Source organism: Mesoplodon mirus (assembly GCF_964341445.2).
Source record: "Mesoplodon mirus genome assembly, chromosome: 17".
Lineage (NCBI taxonomy): Eukaryota > Metazoa > Chordata > Mammalia > Artiodactyla > Ziphiidae > Mesoplodon > Mesoplodon mirus.
The window spans coordinates 9587120-9609221 of NC_138993.1; the positions used below are offsets into that span (position 1 = coordinate 9587120).

General features: G+C 41.2%; 1 protein-coding gene across 8 annotated transcripts in view; it reads right to left on the reverse strand.

Annotated features, from left to right (window-relative positions):
* Positions 1–22102, reverse strand: part of STARD13 (StAR related lipid transfer domain containing 13) — a 337847-nt gene that overhangs the window by 43221 nt on the left and 272524 nt on the right. For all 8 annotated transcript variants that reach the window (XM_082602001.1, XM_082601998.1, XM_082601996.1 and 5 more), the window contains one exon: positions 6579–6642. In XM_082602001.1, coding sequence (XP_082458127.1) covers positions 6579–6611 — 33 coding nt within the window. In that variant the 5' untranslated portion in view covers positions 6612–6642. The remainder of the gene's footprint in view (positions 1–6578; positions 6643–22102) is intronic.

Below are 22102 nucleotides of genomic sequence, written 5' to 3' on the forward strand. Positions count from 1 at the left end.
TGCAAGATGGAACAGACTTTGTTCCTATTAATAGCCTTGAGAGTTGTAGCAGATTTAAGCTTAATATGAGTTAACCATGTAATGTGGCTACCAAACTATGATCACCCCCCTTAGCATACCTGACCAGAAGCATGAATCTCAATACTTGGAAGGTTGCAGACCCACTGTATTCTGCCTGGTCACATACATCAGGAACAATGAGCCACATTTTCAGGGCACGTGGAAAGGGATTTATTTCTAGAGAAGAGTAATCGGGATGGCCAATGATCTAGACACCACAGCCTTCTATGAAGGAGATTGAAAGAACTAATGGTTTGGTTTAGAAAGAAGGAACTCAAGAGCAGTGCTACTCGAAGTGTGGTTAAGGGGCTGACAGTCCTCAAACTTCCCAGTCTTCAGTGAGATAAGTTCAGACATTGAGAGTAAGCATTAAAACCATTTGTCACCCTTTGGCAAGGCTGTGCTATACGAGTTCATGATCAGTGGACTTGTCTTATTGAACAGGGTTGAGACCAGCTTGGGTGTTGGGTGCAGTAGGTTATAACGTGTGACGTTTCAAGATTAGTTTATCTACCATAACCCAAAGTGTATAATGTACACTTTGTGATCCATTGTTTTACAGAAAGATAATTGCAGAAGTTGGCTAGTAATGAAAGATTGAAGATGAATTTTGAAAATACAGCATCACTTACTTCATTTTGAATGAAAGGTAAAAAAGAATAGCCAAAACTTTAAAGAATTACTTTAAGACTTCTTCTTTGATTCCATTCAACATATTCTGTGAGATGGGTTTCTTTATGATGACTAATATTAAAACAAAGAAACAGGGACTTCCCTGGTGGTTCAGTGGTTAAGAATTCGCCTGCCAATGCAGGGGACACAGGTTCAAGCCCTGGTCCGGGAAGATCCCACATGCCACGGAGCAACTAAGCCTGTGTGCCACAACTACTGAGTCTGCGAGCCACAACTACTGAGCCTGCATGCCTAGAGCCCGTGTGCCACAACAAGAGAAGCTACTGCAATGAGAAGCCAGCACACTGCAACGAAGAGTAGTCCCCGCTCTCTGTAACTAGAGAAAGCCTGAGTGCAGCAATGAAGACCCACACAGCCAACAAACAAAACAAAACAAAACAAAAAAACAAAGAACATTTTAGATATGCATTATTCCCTGTGAGTAGTGTTGCTGTCAATCCAACCTAAATTAGATAACAAGCAAAAAACTCACTGTCAGGAATACTCACAGTCATAGTGTTTGATTGAAATGTGCGTACAGACATTTAACATGGGGAATTTCAAAGTAAACTTTTTGTTTAGTTCTGACAGCCAAAAGAAGTTATAAGTGCAATCATGATTCTTCATATTAATAGCCTAAGTATACTTTTAATAAAAATAAGAACAATTTTTGTAATTCTTTTCTATTTCCTGTTATATTTGTTCCAATTATATTTATTGGAATGCAATTTTGTACCTGTAGAGTCTAATAAAACATTTAGGCTTGTATTTTCTATAACCTTTTATCATTTCATATTTCTAATAATTCCTTTGTAGTGAATTTTACAAACGTTATCTCGGTCAGTGGCAGACTGGAAATTAAAAAAAAGAAAAATCAGTCACCACAGTCAGTTTAAGAGACTTTGCTCTAGATGGAGCAAAGGTCAGAAAACTTTCTGTAAAGGGTCAGATAGTAAATATTGTAGATTTACAGGCCATCCAGTCTGTTACAACTACTCAACTCTGCCTTTGCAGCCAAAAGAATGGGTGTGGCTTTGTTCCAATACAACTTTCTTTACAAAAGCAGGAGCACTAGTTTGCTGACCCCGGATCTAGAGAAAGGGGAAATCCATATTCTGTGCTTCTCCAGAGAAAACAGCTGGAATCAGATGGGCAAGTTTACATAGAATCAGCTTTTAGCTTATTATATGGAAGACTTCTGGTAATTAGGAAAAACCAAACTGCCTTGCAATATAATGAACTCATCACGTTTAGATGCTTACAAACAGAGCCTGAGTGAATTGTGATAGATGCTGTAAAAGTATATCCTGTACTGGATGGGAGACTGGAAAAGATGAGCGAAGATCTAACTCAAAGATCCTATGGTTCTAGGACATTCACATGCAACAGTCTTCAATTCAAGACTGTATACTCTCCAGCCAAGTGAATGATGGAATGAAATCTAACTTCTTTCATGTGACGCTGCTGTTCAGAGCTGCCAGGAGGTGTCTTATTTGGTGTGAGATTTGAGGTTGTGAAAGGCAGGGGGGCCGGTGGGGTGGATTGGGAGGCAGAGGTCAGGCTCCCAGACAACACCCGCAACTCCTTTTGAAATGCCCACGGCATCCAGGCCGGGAGGTGCTGGCTGCAATGTGGCAATTAGTCATTGTTTCTGTGTGGCTTTCCACCTTTGGTCATGATTTCAGAGAGCTTTGTTAAAACTATAACTTTAACCAGAAACTTCTTTTGAAGCTGCTCTTTCTCCCCTGGGAAATCTTAGGTAAGAGTCCTGTGTTCGTATGTGTCCCTCTCTTTCCTCATCTAACAGAGATCCTTATGGGAGTTCAGTCTCTGACTTCATCTTTGTACTCAGAGCTAAACACTACCACATAAACGCTAACTGTAATTAGGGGATTTCAATGTCATCGTAAAGCAAGTGTGAATTCTGTAGGTAATAATGAAGAAAAACACTTTTCTGCGAAAGAGCAGCTTTGCATGTGCCTTGGGGTTTTTAATTTAGATGAAACGTCAGTGTTTGGCTTTTTCTAAAAACTGAGAACATTCTTAGCTGAAATTATATACGCTTCAGAGACAAATGCCAACCAGACACTGCAAAAGGAAGGATTTTGTATTTTTTAAACAAAATTTGACCATCTCTTTCCACTGGAAACAGAAGCCCATACAAGTCCACAGCTGTGAGAGGCGGCTAATCCGTAGTTACACAGAAATTTAGACGTTTATCTTCCATTAAAGTTGACTGGAGCTGACCCCAGTTGAGAAGCAGGGACCTGCCACTTGCCGCGCTGCAGGGGGAGGAGCCTGAGGCCCGAGGTGGGCAACTGCTGACCTCCCCAGGCTCTCAGAAATGCCGGGTTTTAGTGAGTCTTTCAGTGAGGTGCCTGGCCAAGACTGAGGACCCTTCTCCACCTGACTCTCACAGGGAAGGTAATCTCGATCTTTAGAGGACTGCTTCTCTCTTCTGCAAAGTGGTAAGGCACTATCTTTTCTCTTCTGCAAACTGGTAAGGTGCGATTTCATTTCTCCTGGTGCTTTACAAGCGAGTGGCGTTTGATGTACAGGAAAAGTGCATGCCTAACTAAGTATGAATGATGCTTCACCATCTTTATGTATTTGTGGATTCTCTTTTTTTTTTCTGCCTTGGGTCAACCCACCAAACTCTTCAGAATTAAACAAAATTAAATGAGAACCAAGTTCAAAGCAGAGCAATGAGATTCATGACTCATTCACTATGAGAGATCCAGAGATAAATTTCCATGAAGACATTAAATAAATCATGGACTTGAGTACAAGACAGCAAGAAATATCCTTCTAAAACAACAATAAAAATACATAATTGTGGGCTTCTCTGGTGGCGCAGTGGTTGAGAGTCCGCCTGCCGATGCAGGGGACACGGGTTCGTGCCCTGGTCCGGGAAGATCCCACATGCCGCGGAGCAGCTAGGCCCGTGAGCCATGGCCGCTGAGCCTGCGCATCCAGAGCCTGTGCTTCGCAATGGGAGAGGCCACAACAGTGAGAGGCCCGCGTACCACAAAAAAAAAAAAAAAAAAAAAAAAATACATAATTGTATGTATTGCTGAGGAAACCCTTCCAGGTCTCAGGCCAAGGGTCAGAAGCTCATGCCAATACATTTCTAAGTATCTCTGAAAGGCCAGGAGGGGCAGTTTGTGGCCACAATAGCTGGGTTCAGATCCTGCCTCTGCTGTTTCTTCGTGGCTCTGGGCAAGTTACTCATCTTCCCGGCCCTTCAATCTCTGCATCTGTGACGTGGGGTTAGTGATGAGGAATAGTGCCTGGCACAGAGCGGGCACCGTGGGAGCTTGTTAACCACACCACAGAGCACTGAGCAAGCACACACGGCCCTTCTGAGGCCCAATGGTCCTGAAGGGAGAAGAATGACTGTGGCCCTGGACGGCTAAGCCATTTGGGGATGACATTCTGCAGCACTAAACGTGTCTGGGCCTCTGCAGATTAGAGATGAACATTATATTTCTATTTCTTGGATTGATTAAAATGGGGACATACCCAGAGGAAATGCCACTGTCTTTTTTTTTTTTTCTTCCAAACAAACTAATTCCAAAGTTGGTTGAAGCTCCCTGTGGTGCTTGGTTCACAAGTTTCATTTTCCTTTTTTTTTTTTTTTTTTTTTTGCGGTACACGGGCCTCTCACTGTTGTGGCCCCTCCCGTTGCGGAGCACAGGCTCCGGACGCGCAGGCTCAGCGGCCATGGCTCACGGGCCCAGCCGCTCCGCGGCATGTGGGATCTTCCCAGACTGGGGCATGAACCTATGTCCCCTGCATCGGCAGGCAGACTCTCAACCACTGCACCACCAGGGAAGCCCCCATTTTCTATTTTTGATCATTTGGCCTACTCCTAGCCTGTATTTATTTTTTGGTATTTTTCTGCAGTAAAATAAAGGACTAGCCTATGACTCGGGCAAGGGACAGATCATGGGAACACGTGCCACCACCAGGGTCTCCTGCATAGTTGCTTAGACCACAGTCCCAGATGCTGGTCATGACTGAGATTCACAAGTGGGTGGAGATCACCCACTGGATTTATTTATTTCAAAATCCAGGCCATGAGTCCCCAGTTTACAATGTGGAAAGCAATATTTTATTCAAGTCCATGCATCTGCAGGGCCTACAGCTAAGTAGGGGCTATAAGGGTGTGTGCCACTATATCCAACATAAGGAATAAATTAACAATGTCAGAATACTGAAGTGACCAATTTACAGAGGAGCTTTTGTGAAGGTAACAGAGCCTGACAAATGTTATTCAAGCCTATCTCACATGTGGGTTTTGAAGTGCTGGCAATAAGGGAAGAATCCAATCACACCACTTGGTTGAAAACAAATCCTGTTGTTAGTTTTTGCCATTTGTTTTTGTGATACACAGCAGCTAAGGGTCCACCGGCAGTGTACAGACCAGCCACACAGGCGTGGCTATGCTCAGTTTAATGAGAACCATGTGTTACAACCAAACAGTGTGTATGCTTCTCAAGGGGTCTATTCAGCCAGATAGCTGTTGGGATGTTTATTCCCACATTCAAAATTTTTCTTTGACCTGGAAAAATTGCTCATGTTTTAATAAATTCTCTGGATATTGTTTTTCACCATTTTACCTCCTTAGCTTAAATCTTTGGCTCCTAGCTCAAACCCTAAATTGTTTTGAAGGTGAGGTCAACCAAAATTCATCTGCGCCTTTTTTGGGTGCTGTTTTAGAGCAGAAATTCAGGTTTAAGTTATTTTTAAAGATTAGGTTACTCAGGAGTGACTTAAAATCCATGGGCTGTAACGACTTCTCTGTATAGACCAGAATAAAGAACACTTTCTTTTGACTCAAGGATGTTTTCTCTGCTTCTTCAAAATATACTAAGGCTTGACTTGTTACGTACTGAAGATGTGAAATGAAAAAAGTAGTTAACGATTTCAATTCTGAGTTTCCTAAAAGGATCAATTCAGTGAGAAAGAGAGGTCTTTCAGTGCATGTTAGGGGCCTCGGTTTTGGAGTTAGACACACCTGAAATTGAAACCCTGCTCCTCCGCTGGTTGAAAGATCACGGGCAAGGGACTTAACCTGTTCAGGTTTTATTTTCCTTCTCTAGAAAACAGAGAATCCCTATCGCAATGGATTAAATGCCCTAACATAGCTCGTGGAAAACAGTAAGTGCTCAATAAAGTACAGCTTTGTTTCAGAACCGAAATCTCCAGTCTTATTCCTACAGAGGGAAGAGCACGTGCAAAGTCCTCGAAGAGGGAGGGAGCATAGTGGCTCATAAAACTGAAGGACATTCCCTGTGACCAGAGAAAAGTGCAAGGGGCGAGAATGGAGAGATGGGGCAGGTTCTGAATCTTGCTGTTACACTCTCCCCCCAGCCCTCAACCATGATGAAACAAACCTGCCTGCCAATGAACGCATCTTGACTGCACTTGAAACTAAAATGCCACAGGAAAGAATGAGGCAGAAGACACTTGGCCCCACAGATTCTTTTCTGCATTCTCTTAATCTACAAACCACTGTGGAGAATTTGGGTCTAATATGGAGTGGATATTTACAACTAAAACTTCTGAAAGATGATCATAAATAATTAAGGCATTTTACATTTTTATGCAAACCCTCTGATAAAACTAAATCAAAATGAAACAGTGAAACAAACAGACGTCGGCCTAGATATATAACAGACTTACTTATGATGTTTATGATATAATGGGATATTTGGAGAACAAACACAGATGGTCGGGCATTTCAGAATTTTGCTTCGGTTCGTGTTGTTTTTCATTTGTGAATGCAAGCTTCTCCTATTGGTATAGCCATGGTCTCAGTAAGGTGTAGTAAGGTTACCTACCTTTTTCCTTTGCAAGTTCACATCAAGTTTCATTGAGGCACACTTGTTCAAGGTATTTAGTCGTCTAAAAAGAAAGAAAAATGTGATGATTGCTACCACTAATGAACCTAAATCTTCCTTCCAGTTTGATAATTCTCATTGATTGCCAGTGAAGTTGAAAGTGCAGAAGCAACCAATCAGGTCCGAAGAAAGGACTGTACCCAGAGAAGGTACACAGTAAAACAGTTCCCGTTTGTTCTCCAGCCTCCAGACCTGAGAGGACCTTCCATGAAGCCTACCAGTCCTTGCCCCTTCCCTTTCCTGGCTTCTCTTTCCACTGTTCTTGGAAGCCGTAAGCACTTAGTTTTAGCCATACTTTCACCAGTCCCTCAATTCGTCTGCCGCCTTGACCTTCCATCCAGTCTATCCTACTAATCCCCAAATGTGGATCAACTCAACCATCTGTCTTGTCTTCTGCTCTTGTGTGAGAGTGCTGAGTTACACATGCCACGGACTGAACTGTGCCCTTCTCAAACTCATACACTGAAGCCCTAAACCCCAATGTGATTGTATTTGGAGTAAGAAGTAATAAAGGTTAAATGAAGTCATAAGGTGGAGCCCTGATCCAACAAGATTAACGTCTGTAAAGGAAGAGACACCAGAGCGCTCCCTCCCTCTCTCTCAATCCACCATGGGAGGACACGGCAAGAAGGTGGCTGTCTGCAAGCCAGGAGGAAAGTCCTTACCAGGAACCAAACCCTGTTGGCGCCTTGATCTTGGACTTTCCAGCCTCCAGAACTGTGAGAAAATACACCTCTGTTGTTTAAGACACCCAGTCTGTGGTATTTTGTTATGGCAGCCCCTGCTGACTAATACATACATTTTGAAATTCTCCCTCAGCTGGGCTCCTCAAATTGCTACCCAGCATTTATTTCATTTTTTGTCTCTGGTCAGCACCCATTCTCAGATAATGAAAACTATCCAAATCCCTCAACAGATGACTTAGCCACGATTGCCAGTGAGAAAATACAGCTTAAGTCACTAATTCTTTTAACAATTCTTTCCTTCATCATATAAAAGAGATGCTCCTATTCTTTTTCAAAGCTAACACTTTATCATGTGTCTGATTTCAACATCCACTTCATGTGGGACTTTGACACCTCATTTATTCCCTCTCACCTCAGCAGACACTTCACTGTTTTCTTCTCTAAGCTCATCCCTGTCATGAACAAATTGACTAACCAATTAGTTAGCAACCCAAATAACCATAATCGAGCAAACTACCAATTTTCCTTCAGTCTTATCTTTCCATCAAGCAACTCTACTCACCATCCTGACATCCCCTTCCTTATATTATTCAGTTTGCTGAGAACATCCTTAATTTTCATTCACTCTTCAACCCACTGCAATCTAATTTCATGAAATTCTCTTTGCAAATGCCTTTATTATTTTATTTGATTTTTTTTTTAAAATCATAGCATATGGTTTAAGGAGTCAAACATTACCCCTCATGTCCTTTTCCATTTACCAGTCTTTGGAGGCAACTTTTTAAAGTGTTTCTTTTGGTGTTTACTTCCAGCAACATGTATATGCTGTTACTTCTTGATTTTTCAGTTTAAGTCATTATCTATTGACTTTGTTCTATGAAAGATAAAGTTTTTTTACTACGCATTCCCCCCCACCCTCCTACATGCACATTTGTACCCTTTGCCTCTTATATACTTGTCATAATTTTGTAATTTTTTGATAAATCAATATTTAGTTTTTATTTTCTTATGACCATGTAAATGCTATTCACATGTATATCATGCTCTGATTACTTTTCCTTTCATTCTAAACTTTTCATTATCCCAGGAGTTAATAAGCATCTTATTTGTTTCCTCAGTTTTCTGTGTACTTTATCCTTAAATCCAAAGACACTTCCCTAATTATCTAAATCTCTAAATGTGTTAAAATATATCAGTCTATCTAATTTCCTTGGAGATGTCTTTCTCAGAGCCTTCTGACCTGTTCTAGTTGGGGTTGCTATATACTTTTTTTTTTTCTTTTTAAATCATGGGCTGATTAGATTTCTCAGAACTCAGATTCTTCTTCAGTGTGTTTTCCAATGCTCTGGAGCTGAGTTACAAAAGAGGCCTGGGGATCTCAATATTTGGAATATAGGTAGACTATCAATGGACCCCCCATTTTCAATAGAGTATTCTGTTTTCAGTGGTGTCTGATGTCCCTCAGTCCAGCCTCTCCAGAGAATAAACTTCCAGTCTTGTGCTGATGGTTAGGGAGAGAAGTCAGCAAGATTTAGCTTGGGGAGTGGATCACGGTTCTACCTACTTTAAAATAGAATTTCAGGACTTCCTGGTGGTTCAGTGGGTAAAACTCCACGCTCCCAAAGCAGGGGGGCCTGGATTCGATCCCTGGTCAGGGAACTAGATCCCACATGCCGCAACTAAGAGTCCGCATGTCACAACTAAGAATCGCACGCCACAACTAAGAAGTCTGCATGCTGCAACTAAGAGCCTTCATGCCACAACTAAGAGTTGGCATGCGGCAACAAAAGATCCTGCACATCACAACGAAGTCCTGCGAGCTGCAACTAAGACCCGGTGCAGCCAAAAATAAATAAATAAATAAATAAATAAATAAATAAATATTTAAAAAATAAAACAGAATTTCAAACAACCCTCTTCTTTTTTTATATAATTTTTTTTAATTTATTTTATTTTTAGCTGCGTTGGGTCTTCGTTGCTGCGCGCGCGCTTTCTCTAGTTGCGGGGAGCAGGGCCACTCTTCGTTGTGGTGTGCGGGCTTCTCATTGCAGTGGCTTCTCCTGTTGTGGAGCACGGGCTCTAGGCATGTGGGCTTCAGTAGTTGCAGCACCTGGGCTCAGTAGTTGTGGCTCACGGGCTCTAGAGCGCAGGCTCAGTAGTTGTGGCGCATGGGCTTAGTTGCTCCGTGGCATGTGGTATCTTCCCGGACCAGGGCTCAAACCCGTGTCCCCTGCACTGGCAGGCGGATTCTTAATCAGTGCACCACCAGGGAAGTCCCAACCCTCTTCTTTTTGACTCACCTTCAATCTCACTTCACATTTTTGATTTTTAGGATTTCTGTAGTGAAAATTGAGTTATTTTATGACTTTGTCCACTGACCACTTAGATTTTGTTTCTTGGGCTTGTCAAATCCGCTACCACATATTTTTGTTTTTCTGCTTTGAAACTGTGATTTCTCTCTCTCTGTATGGACATTTGCTTTCATAAAGGAATATCTCTCTGTAAATTACTGGAAATTTAGAAGCAGCAAATTCAGTTGCAAAACCTCCCATCTTTGACCAATGACTTTTTTTTTTGTATTCTGGTTATACATAGATCTTAAGTTTTCAGTTCAATGAGTTTTGGCAATTGTAACTACCCTCGAACAAGATAAAGAACATTTCTTGACGTCAAAAAGTCCTCCTGTGCTGCTTTACTGACAGTTTTCCCTACCACCGCATCCCCTCCCGCCACTCCCAATCATCATATAAATGGGATCATACAGTATGTATTTTGTGTGTGTCTGGCTTTTTTCACTCATCACAATGTTTTTCATATTAATTTGTGTTGTGTATAGCAATAATCATTCCTTTTAATTACTGAGTAATATTCTATGGTATGAAGATAGGGTATGAAAAAAAAAAAAAGATATGGTATGAAGTGTCCATGGGTTTACCCCATGGACACAGGGCTCTTACCAGTTTTGACCAATGAGTTTTTAATCACCGAATTCCTTAGTCTCTTTCTAGCAAAGACCTATTTGTAGCAATGGGCCTAATTGGCACTCACCTTCCTTGAAACTCTTCTGGTCTTCGGCATTCAAGGTGATGAATTCTCTCATCTCTCTAAACACTATCTCCTTCCTGTCACCAAGCAATACTTGTGCCTTAACTATTGATATTTTTTAGAATTCAGATTGTGGTTCTTGTTCTTTTTACTCTGCACAAGCATAATGAGATATCTCATCTTAAAATAAACTCGACTCTGATGATGCCCATCCTCTTTCTCTAGTGTGGACATCTCACCTGAGCTCCAGAGCTACATTCCCAACTACTCACTAGTCTCATCCATCTGTGGGGTCCTCCTGGCCCTTCAAACACACCTATTAAAACTGAACTCACTGCATTCTCTTCAAAACCTGTTTTACCTATTTAAAGTCTTGTCTTGATTAAGAGCATCGCCACTAAGCCACCCAAACCAGAAAATGGAGTCAACTTGAGACTCTTCTTCTTCAAGGTCTACATTCACTTGGGCATCAAGTCCTATCAATTACACCTCCATGATACCTTTGAAATCTTGCCTCTCCTTGGTCCTGCTCAGTCTCTTCTCATCTTTTTCTTAGAGTCAGGCAACAGCCTTTTAAATTGGTTTCACTAATGCTTCACATTGAAACCAGTTCTATTTCTCAACTTTTTATCATGTCACTTATTTACTTAAAAATATTTGATGACTATATTCATTTTCAGCCATCTCCAGTTTACCCACTCACTAGACATTCATTAGTGTCAAATATGATAGGCAGTTATGGATTAGAAGCTGACCATCTAGTCTAAAGCTGTCTTCTGCAGGTTCTTGACCTTTGCTCCTATAACTGACAGCCTGGTTTTTTTTGCCAGTTCCACATGTATTAACATCTCTACCTAAGAGCTAAGAGTGGTATGTTAAGTGCATTATATACAGTTGACCTTTGAACAACATAGGTTTCAATTGTGTGGTCCACTCACACACACACCTTTTTTTTTCAATAAATATATTGGAAAATATTTTGAGATTTGCAACATTACTTGCAGATGAACTCCTTAGCCTAGAAATATTGAAAAAATTGAGAAAAAGGTATGTCATGAATGCATAAAATACATGTAAATACTAGTCTATCCTTACATAGGCACAAGGTGATATTTAATATAAAATCAGCAATATATTAGTTTTCTTGCTGTTTTATAACTTTGCTTTCAAAAAATCACATTACCATACAATATGCCTCTTTCTCGTAATTGGAGAAATTGCATATCAGTCTATCATCAGAAGGAAGTAGTTTTTAAAAAATGTAACAATGTTTCCAGTACTGGACTATGAATATAGATGCAGTACTTACTTATGCCATAAAAATTTTATAATGATTCATTCATTAGTGTGTAGGCTAAGTTACCATGAAGCAATCCTGTCAATTAAACTAGGCTACCGTAAGGCAATCATTTTGCTGCTTCTTTGTCATCAACACGTGAATCGTTATATCTCTAAATAAATATGAATTTCTTTTTCACATTATCTTTTCATTTTTGATGTGTTAGTAACATGTATAACATCTGCAATGTTTTGTATCATATAAACCAATATTCATGTAGGTACCAACACACGCCTTGTAAGCAGACGACATGAACTTACAGTATCGCAAACTACAGTACAGCACTGTAAATGTACTTTCTCCTTCTTATGATTTTCTTAATAATATTTTCTTTTCTCTATCTTACTCTATTGTAAGAATGCAATATATAACACATATACAAAATATGTGTTTATTGACTATGTTATTGATAAGGCTTCTGATCAACAGTAGGCTATTAGTTAAAATTTTAGGGAACCAAAAGTTAAATGTGAATTTTGACTTAGTTGGGGGTCAGCAACCCTAGCCCTTGCGTTGTTCAAGAGTCAACTGTACATCAGTCAAGGCATAGATATATATATATATCTATATATATAGATATATATATATATCTATATATATATATATATATTCTCACTTAGAAGTTCTGATATATACCTAAATAAGTTGATGTTTCTCATTGGCACCTCTGTAATAGGTTTGTTTCGGAAGGATTCTCTGTTATTTATAAAATTTACTTATCTAGCAAACTTGTTATTCCATTATGGTTTGGAAACACAAACTATTTTATTCTACACAAAAGTTTTTTACCTACTGCATATACAAAAGTCATCAAATGGTTCATGCTTTACATACCACATACTTGAATATGCTTTATACTTTCTGACACACATAGGAAGTTTCTTTATTATTTTTTAAAGCTAGAGACTCTAACATTTAACTATCTAGATTCAGATCCTTTTATCTCCTCTAAACTCAGATAGTTGCTTGTGTCTTAAGAATTGCTCCTCTACTTGGAGAAAATGTTTTCAAAACATGTGTCTCATAAAAGACTCGTATGCAGAATACATAGAGAACTCCTAAATTCCGTAAGTCACAAAACCTGATTTAAAAATGGGCAATATATTTGAACAGACACTTCTAAAAGAAGATATACAAATGGCAAATAAGTAAATGAAAAGATGCTCAACATCATTCGTCATTGGAGAAATACAAACTAAAATCATAATGAGACACCGCTACACACACACTAGAATGTCTAAATTAAAAATACTTACAATACTAAGTTTTACAAGAATATAGAACCACTGAAACTTCCAAAGGGGTACGGCCTTTGGTATATACAGCTCGTTGACGTCTTATAAAATTAAACATATGTTTAGCATCTGACCCAACAATTGCACTCTAAGTTATTTATCCAAGATAAAATAAATCATACATCCATATAAAGACATGTACTTGAATGTTTGTAGCAGCTTTATTCACAAAATAGGCAAAAGTGGCAATAATCCAAATGTCCATCAACAGGCAAATGGATGAAAAATTGTTGTATATCCATACAATGAAGTACTCAACAATACAAAGGCACTAACTCCTAATACATACAGCAACATGGATGAACCTCAGAGGCACTATGCAGATTGAAAGAAGGCAAATACAAAGTGGGTGCACTATACGACTGCATCTGTAAAAAATTTTACAAAAGGTAAAAGTGTAGTGACAGAAAACAGTTCAGTGGTTGCCCGTGTGGCAATGGAAATGCTCCATACCATGACTGTGGTGATAGTTACATAACGTAACCATATATATTTGACAAAACTCATCCAATTGTATTCTTTAAGTTGGTGAGTTTTTCTGAACGTAAGTTATACTTCAGAAAAGCTGAATAAAAATAATGCAAGTGGGTAACACCAGTGGGAATGGTGGAGTAAAGATCTCCAAAATCCTGCTCTTCCATAAAAATAACAAAAATACTGGCAAAAATTATCAAAATCAATTTTTTAGGAAAATCTGGAAATGAATAAAAGCTTGCAACAATCCAAGTAGTGCCTATGTAAGAAAAATTACCGAATCTGTGTAAGAACAGTGAGCTCTGTGGCACTTGAACGTGCCCTTTTTTTCTCAGCTCTGCAGGAGCTTTGAAAAGCCAGCAGGCATCACAATCAGAGGAGTTGTGAAAACCAGCAGCCTAGCAGCCACTGGAGAGGGCAGAATGGGTTTGACCTTCCCCAAAGGTCCATTTTTAAAGAATTATCATTATTTGAGCTGTCTGGCAATTCACTGAATGCCCCCATTCACAGGGCTTATCTTTATTTAACCTGACACTGAGCTCATCACTGAGAAAAGCTTTTTCCCAGGGTGTTTGTCAAAAACAATCAGTGGCAATTATTTAACACCATAGCTGCCTGAAGTGGTGGTAACAGTTGAACCAAACAAGATGTGGACCAAAAGGAGTGAAAGGAATACCTGGGGAAATGAGACACCCATAGGGACTAAGAAAAGTTCTGACATATTCTTAGGAATCTAGAAGGCCAAGCACATGTGGAGAACTGTGTGCATACCTAGGAATGACCTGAGAAGGTCTAATTTCTCTCCTCTGGCTGACCTTGATGATCTGCACAAGCAGGAAATAAAGCCTGAGACAGAGTTACCAAATTCCTGCTGGAGCACTGAAACCATGGCCCCGTATGCACTACCTGTCCCTTGGCAAAGGCCAGCAGACATACTGGTTCAAGACATTTAAGGAAATCTCTATCCAATCACTTGCAGACCACTAAGCTAACTGAGTACAGCCTTCCATGGTCACACAAAGGATTCAGACTTTACATAATTAGCTGAAGAATGTCACTAAACAAACAGCAACAATAACAGCAAACTTTGGGGAGGAGGGGATCTGATTTTGAGAGTTGCCTCATTTATAATGTTTACAATGTCCAGGTTTAAACAGAAAATTATAAGACAGCAAACTGATTCTAAAGTTTATATGGAGAGGCAAAAGACCCAGAATAGCCAACACAGTCTTGAAGCAGGAGAACAAAGTTGGAGAATTGACACTATTCAATTTCCAGACTTACCATAAAGCTATAGTAATCAAGACAGTATGATATTGGTGAAAGAAGAGATGAACAGAATAATGGAACAGAATAGAGAGCCACACAAATATAGCCAACTGATCTTTGACAAAGGAGTAAAGGCAATACAATGGAGACAGGTTTTCAATAATGTTGAAAGAACTATATATCCACATGCAAAAAAATGTCAGTCTAGACATAGATCTTATACTCTTCACAAAAATTGACTCATAATGGATCACAGATCTAAAGTAAGCACAAAACTGTCACACCCCTAGAAGATAACATAGGAGAATATCTATATGACCTTAGGTTTAGTGATGACTTTCTAGATACAACATCAAAGTCACGATCTATGAAATAAATACTTAATAAACTGGACTTCATTAAAATTAAAAACTTCTACTCTGTGAAAGAAACTGTCAAGTATATGAGAAGCTATGCCATAGGTTTAGAGAAAATATTTGTAAAAATCATATCTGATAAAAGACTGTTATCTAAAACATTCTTAAAACTCAAAATAATAAAATAAACAATCTAATTAAAAAAAGAGACCAGGGCCTCCCTGGTGGCGCAGTGGTTGAGAGTCCGCCTGCCAATGCAGGGGATACGGGTTCGTGCCCCGGTCTGGGAGGATCCCATATGCCGCGGAGCGGCTGGGCCCGTGAGCCATGGCCGCTGAGCCTGCGCATCCGGAGCCTGTGCTCCGCAACGGGAGAGGCCACAACAGTGAGAGGCCCGCGTACGGAAGGAAAAAAAAAAAAAAAAAAAAAAAAAAGAGACCAAAAATCTGAACAGATACCTCACCCAAAGAAGATACACTGATGGCAAATAAGCATATGAAAAGATGCTGTATATCATATATCATTAGAAAATTGCAAATGAAAACAACCATGAGATACCACTACACACCTACTAGAATGACAAAATTCTAAAACACTGGTATTACCAAATTCTGGCTAGGATGAGGAACAACAGAAACTCTCATTCATTGCTGCTGGGAATGCAAAATGGTACAGCCCCTTTCGAAGACAGTTTGGCAGTTTTTTATAAAACTAAACATACTCTTAGTACACGTTCCAGTAGTTTGCACTCCTAGGTACTTACGCAAAGAATTGAAAACTTATTGCACACATAAACTTGCACGGGAATTTTTTTTAAGCCATAAAGACAAATATTATATTTCTAAAAGACATATGTACTCAAAATATAAAACAATGTGACAAAACTTTTGAAGCCAACATGTCCACAGTATCAATGGGTGTGAGGTGACATTGCACAGGAATGTTTATAGCAGCTTTATTCATAATTGCCAAAACTGGCAATTGGAAGTGCCAACAGCTTGGAAGTGACCAAGCTGCTCTTCAGTAGGCGAATGGATAAATAAACTGTGGTGCATCCAGACAATGGAATATTATTCAGTGCTAAAGAAATGAGCCATCAAGCCATAAAAAGACATAGAGGAACCTTAAATGCATATTACTAAATGGAAGAAGCCGATCTGAGAGGCTCTATACTATATGATTCCAACTGTATGACATTCTGGAAGAGGCAAAGCCAGTAAGAGGATCAGTGGTTGCCATGTATTAGGAGTGAGCGAGGGATGACAGGGATGAGTAGACAGAGCATAGAGGATCTTTAGGGCAGTGAAATATTCGCATGACACTCTAATGGTGGATACGTGACACTCTACACTTGTCAAAACCCACAGAAGGTACAAGACCAAGAGAGAAGCCTAATACAAACTACAGACTTTGGGTGACAATGATATGTCAATGTTAGGTTCACCAGTTGTAATGTGCCACTCTGGTGGGGATGTTAATGGTGGAAGAGGCTGTGCATGTGTGGGTACAGGTGGTATAGGAGAACTCTCCATACTTTGTGGTTAATTTTCCTGTGAACCCAAAACTGCTCTAAAAATAAAGTCTATTTTTAAAAAAATGTAGTCTTTGTTTTATTCATTTAAAAATCATTTTATTCCTTGGACTTTGAAATTACTGATGTAAAGTGATCTACATTTCTTTTGTTCTGATTCTACTTGCTTATTAGTTCTCAATCCAATCTACAAAATTGTCATCATTAAAGACATCTTAGCGGGACTTCCCTGGGGGTCCAGTGGTAAAGAATCCTCCTTCCAATGCAGGGGACGCGGGTTCGATCCCTGGTCAGGGAACTAAGATCCCACATGCTGCAGGGCAACTAAGCCCACGCGTCACAACTACTAAGCTCGTGTGCCTCAACTAGAGAGCCTGCGTGCAGCAAACTACAGAGCCCATGAGCTCTGGAGCCCATGCACCACAACTAGAGAAGAGAAAACCCGCAAGCCACAACTAGAGAGAAGCCCGTGTGCCGCAAGGAAGAGCCCGCATGCCTCAAGGAAGAGCCCACGTGCCGCAACTAAGACCCAACGCAGCCAAAAAATAATAATAATAATAAAATAAATAAATAAACAAATAAATGGGCTTATAAAAGAAAAGACAAATTCTGGATACAATTTCAAGTATCATACACATAACCATTCAACTCTTCCTTTCACAGTGTATACATTTATCAAATCAACATGTTGTATAATTTAAACATCTTATAATTTTATTTGTCAATTATACCTCAATAAAGCTGAAAAAAAACCAGCTGATTTTTTAAGATGGGAAAAAAAGAAAAAGAGAGAAAACACTCTTTATGGTGGTCTGAAACTAGGTAGACATTCCTAGCATGGTATAGCATCAGTCTGTATTTATCTTGAATAAGGTAAAGTAAACAATGGCTAGACTCTCCGAGAATACAAAATGGATGAAACACACACCAGGGAGAGATGGAAATGCCTCTTTAAGGACTGGCTGCTTCAGGTAGAAGAACATGTCATATAACAGAAGTATTCACAGCACTTTATCAAAACCAATGTGAAGTTCTGCTGTGATTGCAGCCAGTCTGCATTTAGGACAAATATTTAGTATCAGTATTTGTTTCCCTCTAACTTAATGATAGCTTATATAAAGTAATATAAAATGCTTCAGATAATCTGAGTTGGTCTAACACTGGTGGCCTGGAAAGCTACTCCTGCATGAATAACAATTTTGATTATAAAACGTATTTTCTTTGCTGCATGAGCGGTGTGTCTTTCCATTGGATTAGAGCCTCTTTTGAGGCAGGAACCATAATTTATTCTTCTAATCCACATAAGCCCTAGCAGGTAATTTTATACATGATTGTCTCTGTAGGTTTTTCTTTTTTAACTGACCATACTTTTTCTACATAGGTCCAATCAGTGATTGACTTTAAATAGTCACAATAGACCTTGCATAGTCAGAATAAAAGAATTATTCTCCTCCACTGAATGTGACAGGCTGAGAGCTGCACCTTATTTGCATCTCTAACGCCCAGCACAGGCGCTGGCTCAGAGAGAATCCACTTGGTAAATGTTTGCTAAGGAAACATTAGAACTTGGCAGGCTCTAGGGACCACTTGGTCTGACCCTTTTATTTTCAAATGAGCAGACTAAGGCTCTGAGAGAAACACTTGCTCAAGGGAACCATGCATCATCTAGAGAGCTGGACTTCTCCCTGTCCAGAGATTTCTCTGCTCCTGCCTACTCAGGGAAAATCTAGGAGGGCCTGGGAAATGACAGCCTATGTCATGGACCTAGTCAATAGGCTAGTCAATAAATGGTAGTTTCCTTCCCCCATCCACCTTTTCCACGGAAAGAGGAAACCCATGACACGTGACGAAGCTGTCCAGTTTGTGCTTTGGACAAACTGGATTTACGTGTTAAGGTAAGCAAAGCAGTTTGACCTTTTCGGACGTCATGTCCACAATGTCCACTGCTCCCAGAACCTGTTAATTTTTACTGTTGTCTTCAGGAGCCTTTAGAAGGGTTAATACATTAGTAAAGGAGAAATAGCCAAAAGTCTCATTTTAAAAGTTAAACGTGAGGTTCTGGTGGGAAAGTCAACAAGAAGAGAAGCCGAGATATGTTCATCCGACACTGGGCACCACGTACCAGGAACAGGTTAAGCGGCTGGGAATGCAGAGGTGAGCAAGATGTGGTCCCTGTCCTTGGGGATCTCCCAGTCCCACGTGGGATGTAAATATGACGAATAAGAGAAGAAACAATTCACTTTCTGAACGCATAAGGACAAAAACTCCCAGAAGAGGCAATGTTTCAGCAAGGCTATGAAGGACTAATAGCAATTTGCCACCTAGGTTAAAAGAACAGCAGGCAAAGCCAGCGGTCATTAAATGGCGTGCTTTAGTCTAGGAACCGCAAGGATGTGAGTGGGAATCACTGGGGGGATGGGCAGGGGCCAGATCATGAAGGGCCCAGATGAAGATGTTAGGATCAATCTGTGGCAATGGGGGGGGGGGGTGAGGGTCTTGAGGGTGTTAGGAGAGTGACGTAATTCCACTGCATGTCAGAAACACCCCTGGGGGCAGGACGGACACTGAGCTGAGGAAGGGAGGGTAGAAGATGGTTACAACAGTTTAGGTGAGAGACGGCAAAGGGGAGCAGAAAGGAAGCGACAGCAGATGAAGACTGGGCCAGTGACGTAGAAGCTTGGGGGCCAGGGAGAAATAGAGGATGACTCTGCATCTCAGGCTTTGGTCACTGTGCCTTTAAACACAGAAAACAGTGAAATAGGGAGGTACTGGGAGCTGGGATATGGAGAAGATAGCAAGCTTACGTTGTGATGCGTTCAATTTGGGGGCACCTTGCGACATCCAGACCTACTTGGGAATGATAGGCATGTAGATGATACACACAGAGGATACCTAAGAATTAAACCAATCATCCAGGGAGAATTCAGAACCCTGGAAACTCCCGTGCTCAAGGCCCGGGTGGAGGAGGACCTGGGCTGGGGAAGGTGTAGCCAGAGACGGAAGCCACAGAACGAGCATTACAGACGGGGCGGGAAGTGAGTTAGTTGTATCAAATAGTTAAGAAAGAGTAACCGATACAAAACCTAAACTATGCCTTTTGGGTTCAGCAGTCATCGCGGGCAGTTTCAGAGAAGCCTGAGTAGAGGGCTGAGCAATGAACGATCCCCAGGAAGAAGTGCAGCTCAGCAGCAGAGAGATTTAGGGCATTTTGAAGAGAAAATGAATAATTTATCGCCACACAATATTCTCTCACATGTAGAAGCAGTAAAATAATTCGTGAACTGACAGGTTATTTTCTGCCAGGTTCTAGTTCAATTTAACACACAGTTATTTAATTCCTGCCCAGCACAGGGCCACGGAGCACCAGGCGCCCATGATGTGCCACCGAACAAGATACGGTTCCTACTGGCCAGCACTTTGGAACTACGAGGGAGTCCCTCGCCTCCCCAGCTCACCACGCCCAGAGGGAGTGAGGCCAGGGTCAGCATGAAATGAGCTGTGTCCAGACTGGCCGGAGCATGGAGGGGACGCCTGGGAGGGGCCAGCAGGAGAACGAGGGAAAGGCAGGCAGCGTGCTTGCTGGGAGGGCTGGGGACTCGTGAGCAGGGAGTGTGCGAGGTCCAGAGGGAGACGGGGAGGGTGGTCGGGGCGCTGTCTGAGCGAAGTCCCCCCTCGGCCACTGTGACAGAGCCTGGGGAGACACAGAGTGGCCCTCTGCACTTGACGTATAAATGATAGCAATGGAGCCCTTTCCTTCTTCGTATCTTAGGTTTGTATTTTACATTTAAACTGCCAACTTTAGATTGCTCATGAGGTCTCCCATGCTGACTTAATGGTCAGTTTCCTGTGATATTTTTCTAATATTCCTGCCAAAGCCTCAAGAGGAATAACAAGCAGGGGTATGGGTTCATCTGATTCTGATTAAAGCTGCAGCCTGAACTTCTCACCCTCCGCTCAAGTGTCAGAGGCTAAAGGTCTCTAGCCCCGTCTCTTTAGAAGTGTTCCGGGTGTGGTCCTCCAAGATGGTCAGAAACCAGTCACCTGTTCCGGGAATCAGAGGCCAGCACCTCCGGGAGCAGCAGCTCCTCCTCTGCGGGGCCTGGGAAACGTTCCCCGTCTGTCTGGGAGTTTACAAAACAGATTCTGCAGAGCAGGGTGGAGAGCTATGCCACATGGACTTGTCTGGTATGTGCTCACCCAACGTGGGGCCTCTCAAATATCACAGGCCATCCAGCAGGATGGCCTCACGGTGTCTGGGGTGGGCAGGGAAGAGTGTAATTAGAAGTCCACAAGTGGCTGTCACCATGCCACAGCTGAGCCAGTGAAGGCCATGCCTCCCCTTTGCTGAGCTTTTCACTCTGGCTGCTCTTCTACCAAGTGGCCCTGCAGCAGCAGAAATGCTAGCCCCTCTTCCAGCCTGTAACCCCACAAACTGTCCCTGGATGTCAGTGGAGGCATGGAGAGAAATGGTTAAGCATGGACTGATCTCACTATGCAAAGAAAATGAAGTAGTATGTCATGTTGATTAAGGGGGAAAGGATGTACGTGTGGGGCTGTGTAACTTGTATAATAAATATTTTCAATTGAGAAATAATTGATGTAGAACATTGTATAAGTTTAAGGTGTACAACATAATGATTTGATATTTGTATATACTGTGAAATGATCACCACAATAAGTTTAGTTAACATCCATCTTCACACATAGTTAGTAATTTTTTTCTTGTGATGGGAACTTTTAAGATCTACTCTCTTAGCAACTTTCAAATATGTGACACAGTATTGTTAACTATAGTCACCATGCTATACGTTACATCTCCAGAAAATAATTTTAAATAAGCAATAGACTCTAATAATGAGGGTTTCAGGGAAGAGTGTAAGTTCCTCTGGCAAATCAATAAAGGACAGCAGCCACAGTGGTCCAAAAGTAAAGAGCTAAAAACAAAAGTCCAGGTGTTCTTGGGCTTCTTTAGTTTGGGGATTTCAGACACAGTTTAAATTCATATATTCCTGTATCAGAGAAGTCAGATGGGGTGTCCTTAGCTTTTTAACTGTTCCCAACAATTGCATCTAGTCCAGATAAAATTTCTCTAGTGAGAATTAGTCCAAGTTGAAGCTAGGGTCATACCAGAGATTTCTGAGAAAACTGAAAGAAAGCAAAACTGCCCAGGGTGGAGGGGGAGAACTGGATGGTACGAAGCACTCACTCTCTGACGCTAAGGGGCATGTCGCGGCTCCTCCCTCTGCCTGCCCCATAGACGTGGGGTCCCCCTCGACCAGCCTTGGTCTTCTTCTCCTTACTGTCCCACTCTCGGGACCTCATACCTTCATATGCAGATGACTTTACATCTCTGTCTCCAGCTGAGGCCCCTGTCCAGCTCCACACCCGCACATCCAACTGCACCTGGACACTTCCACTGGCACTGGCCCCTCAGGAGCCTCAGCTCGTCACTCCTTCCCCCCTCAGACC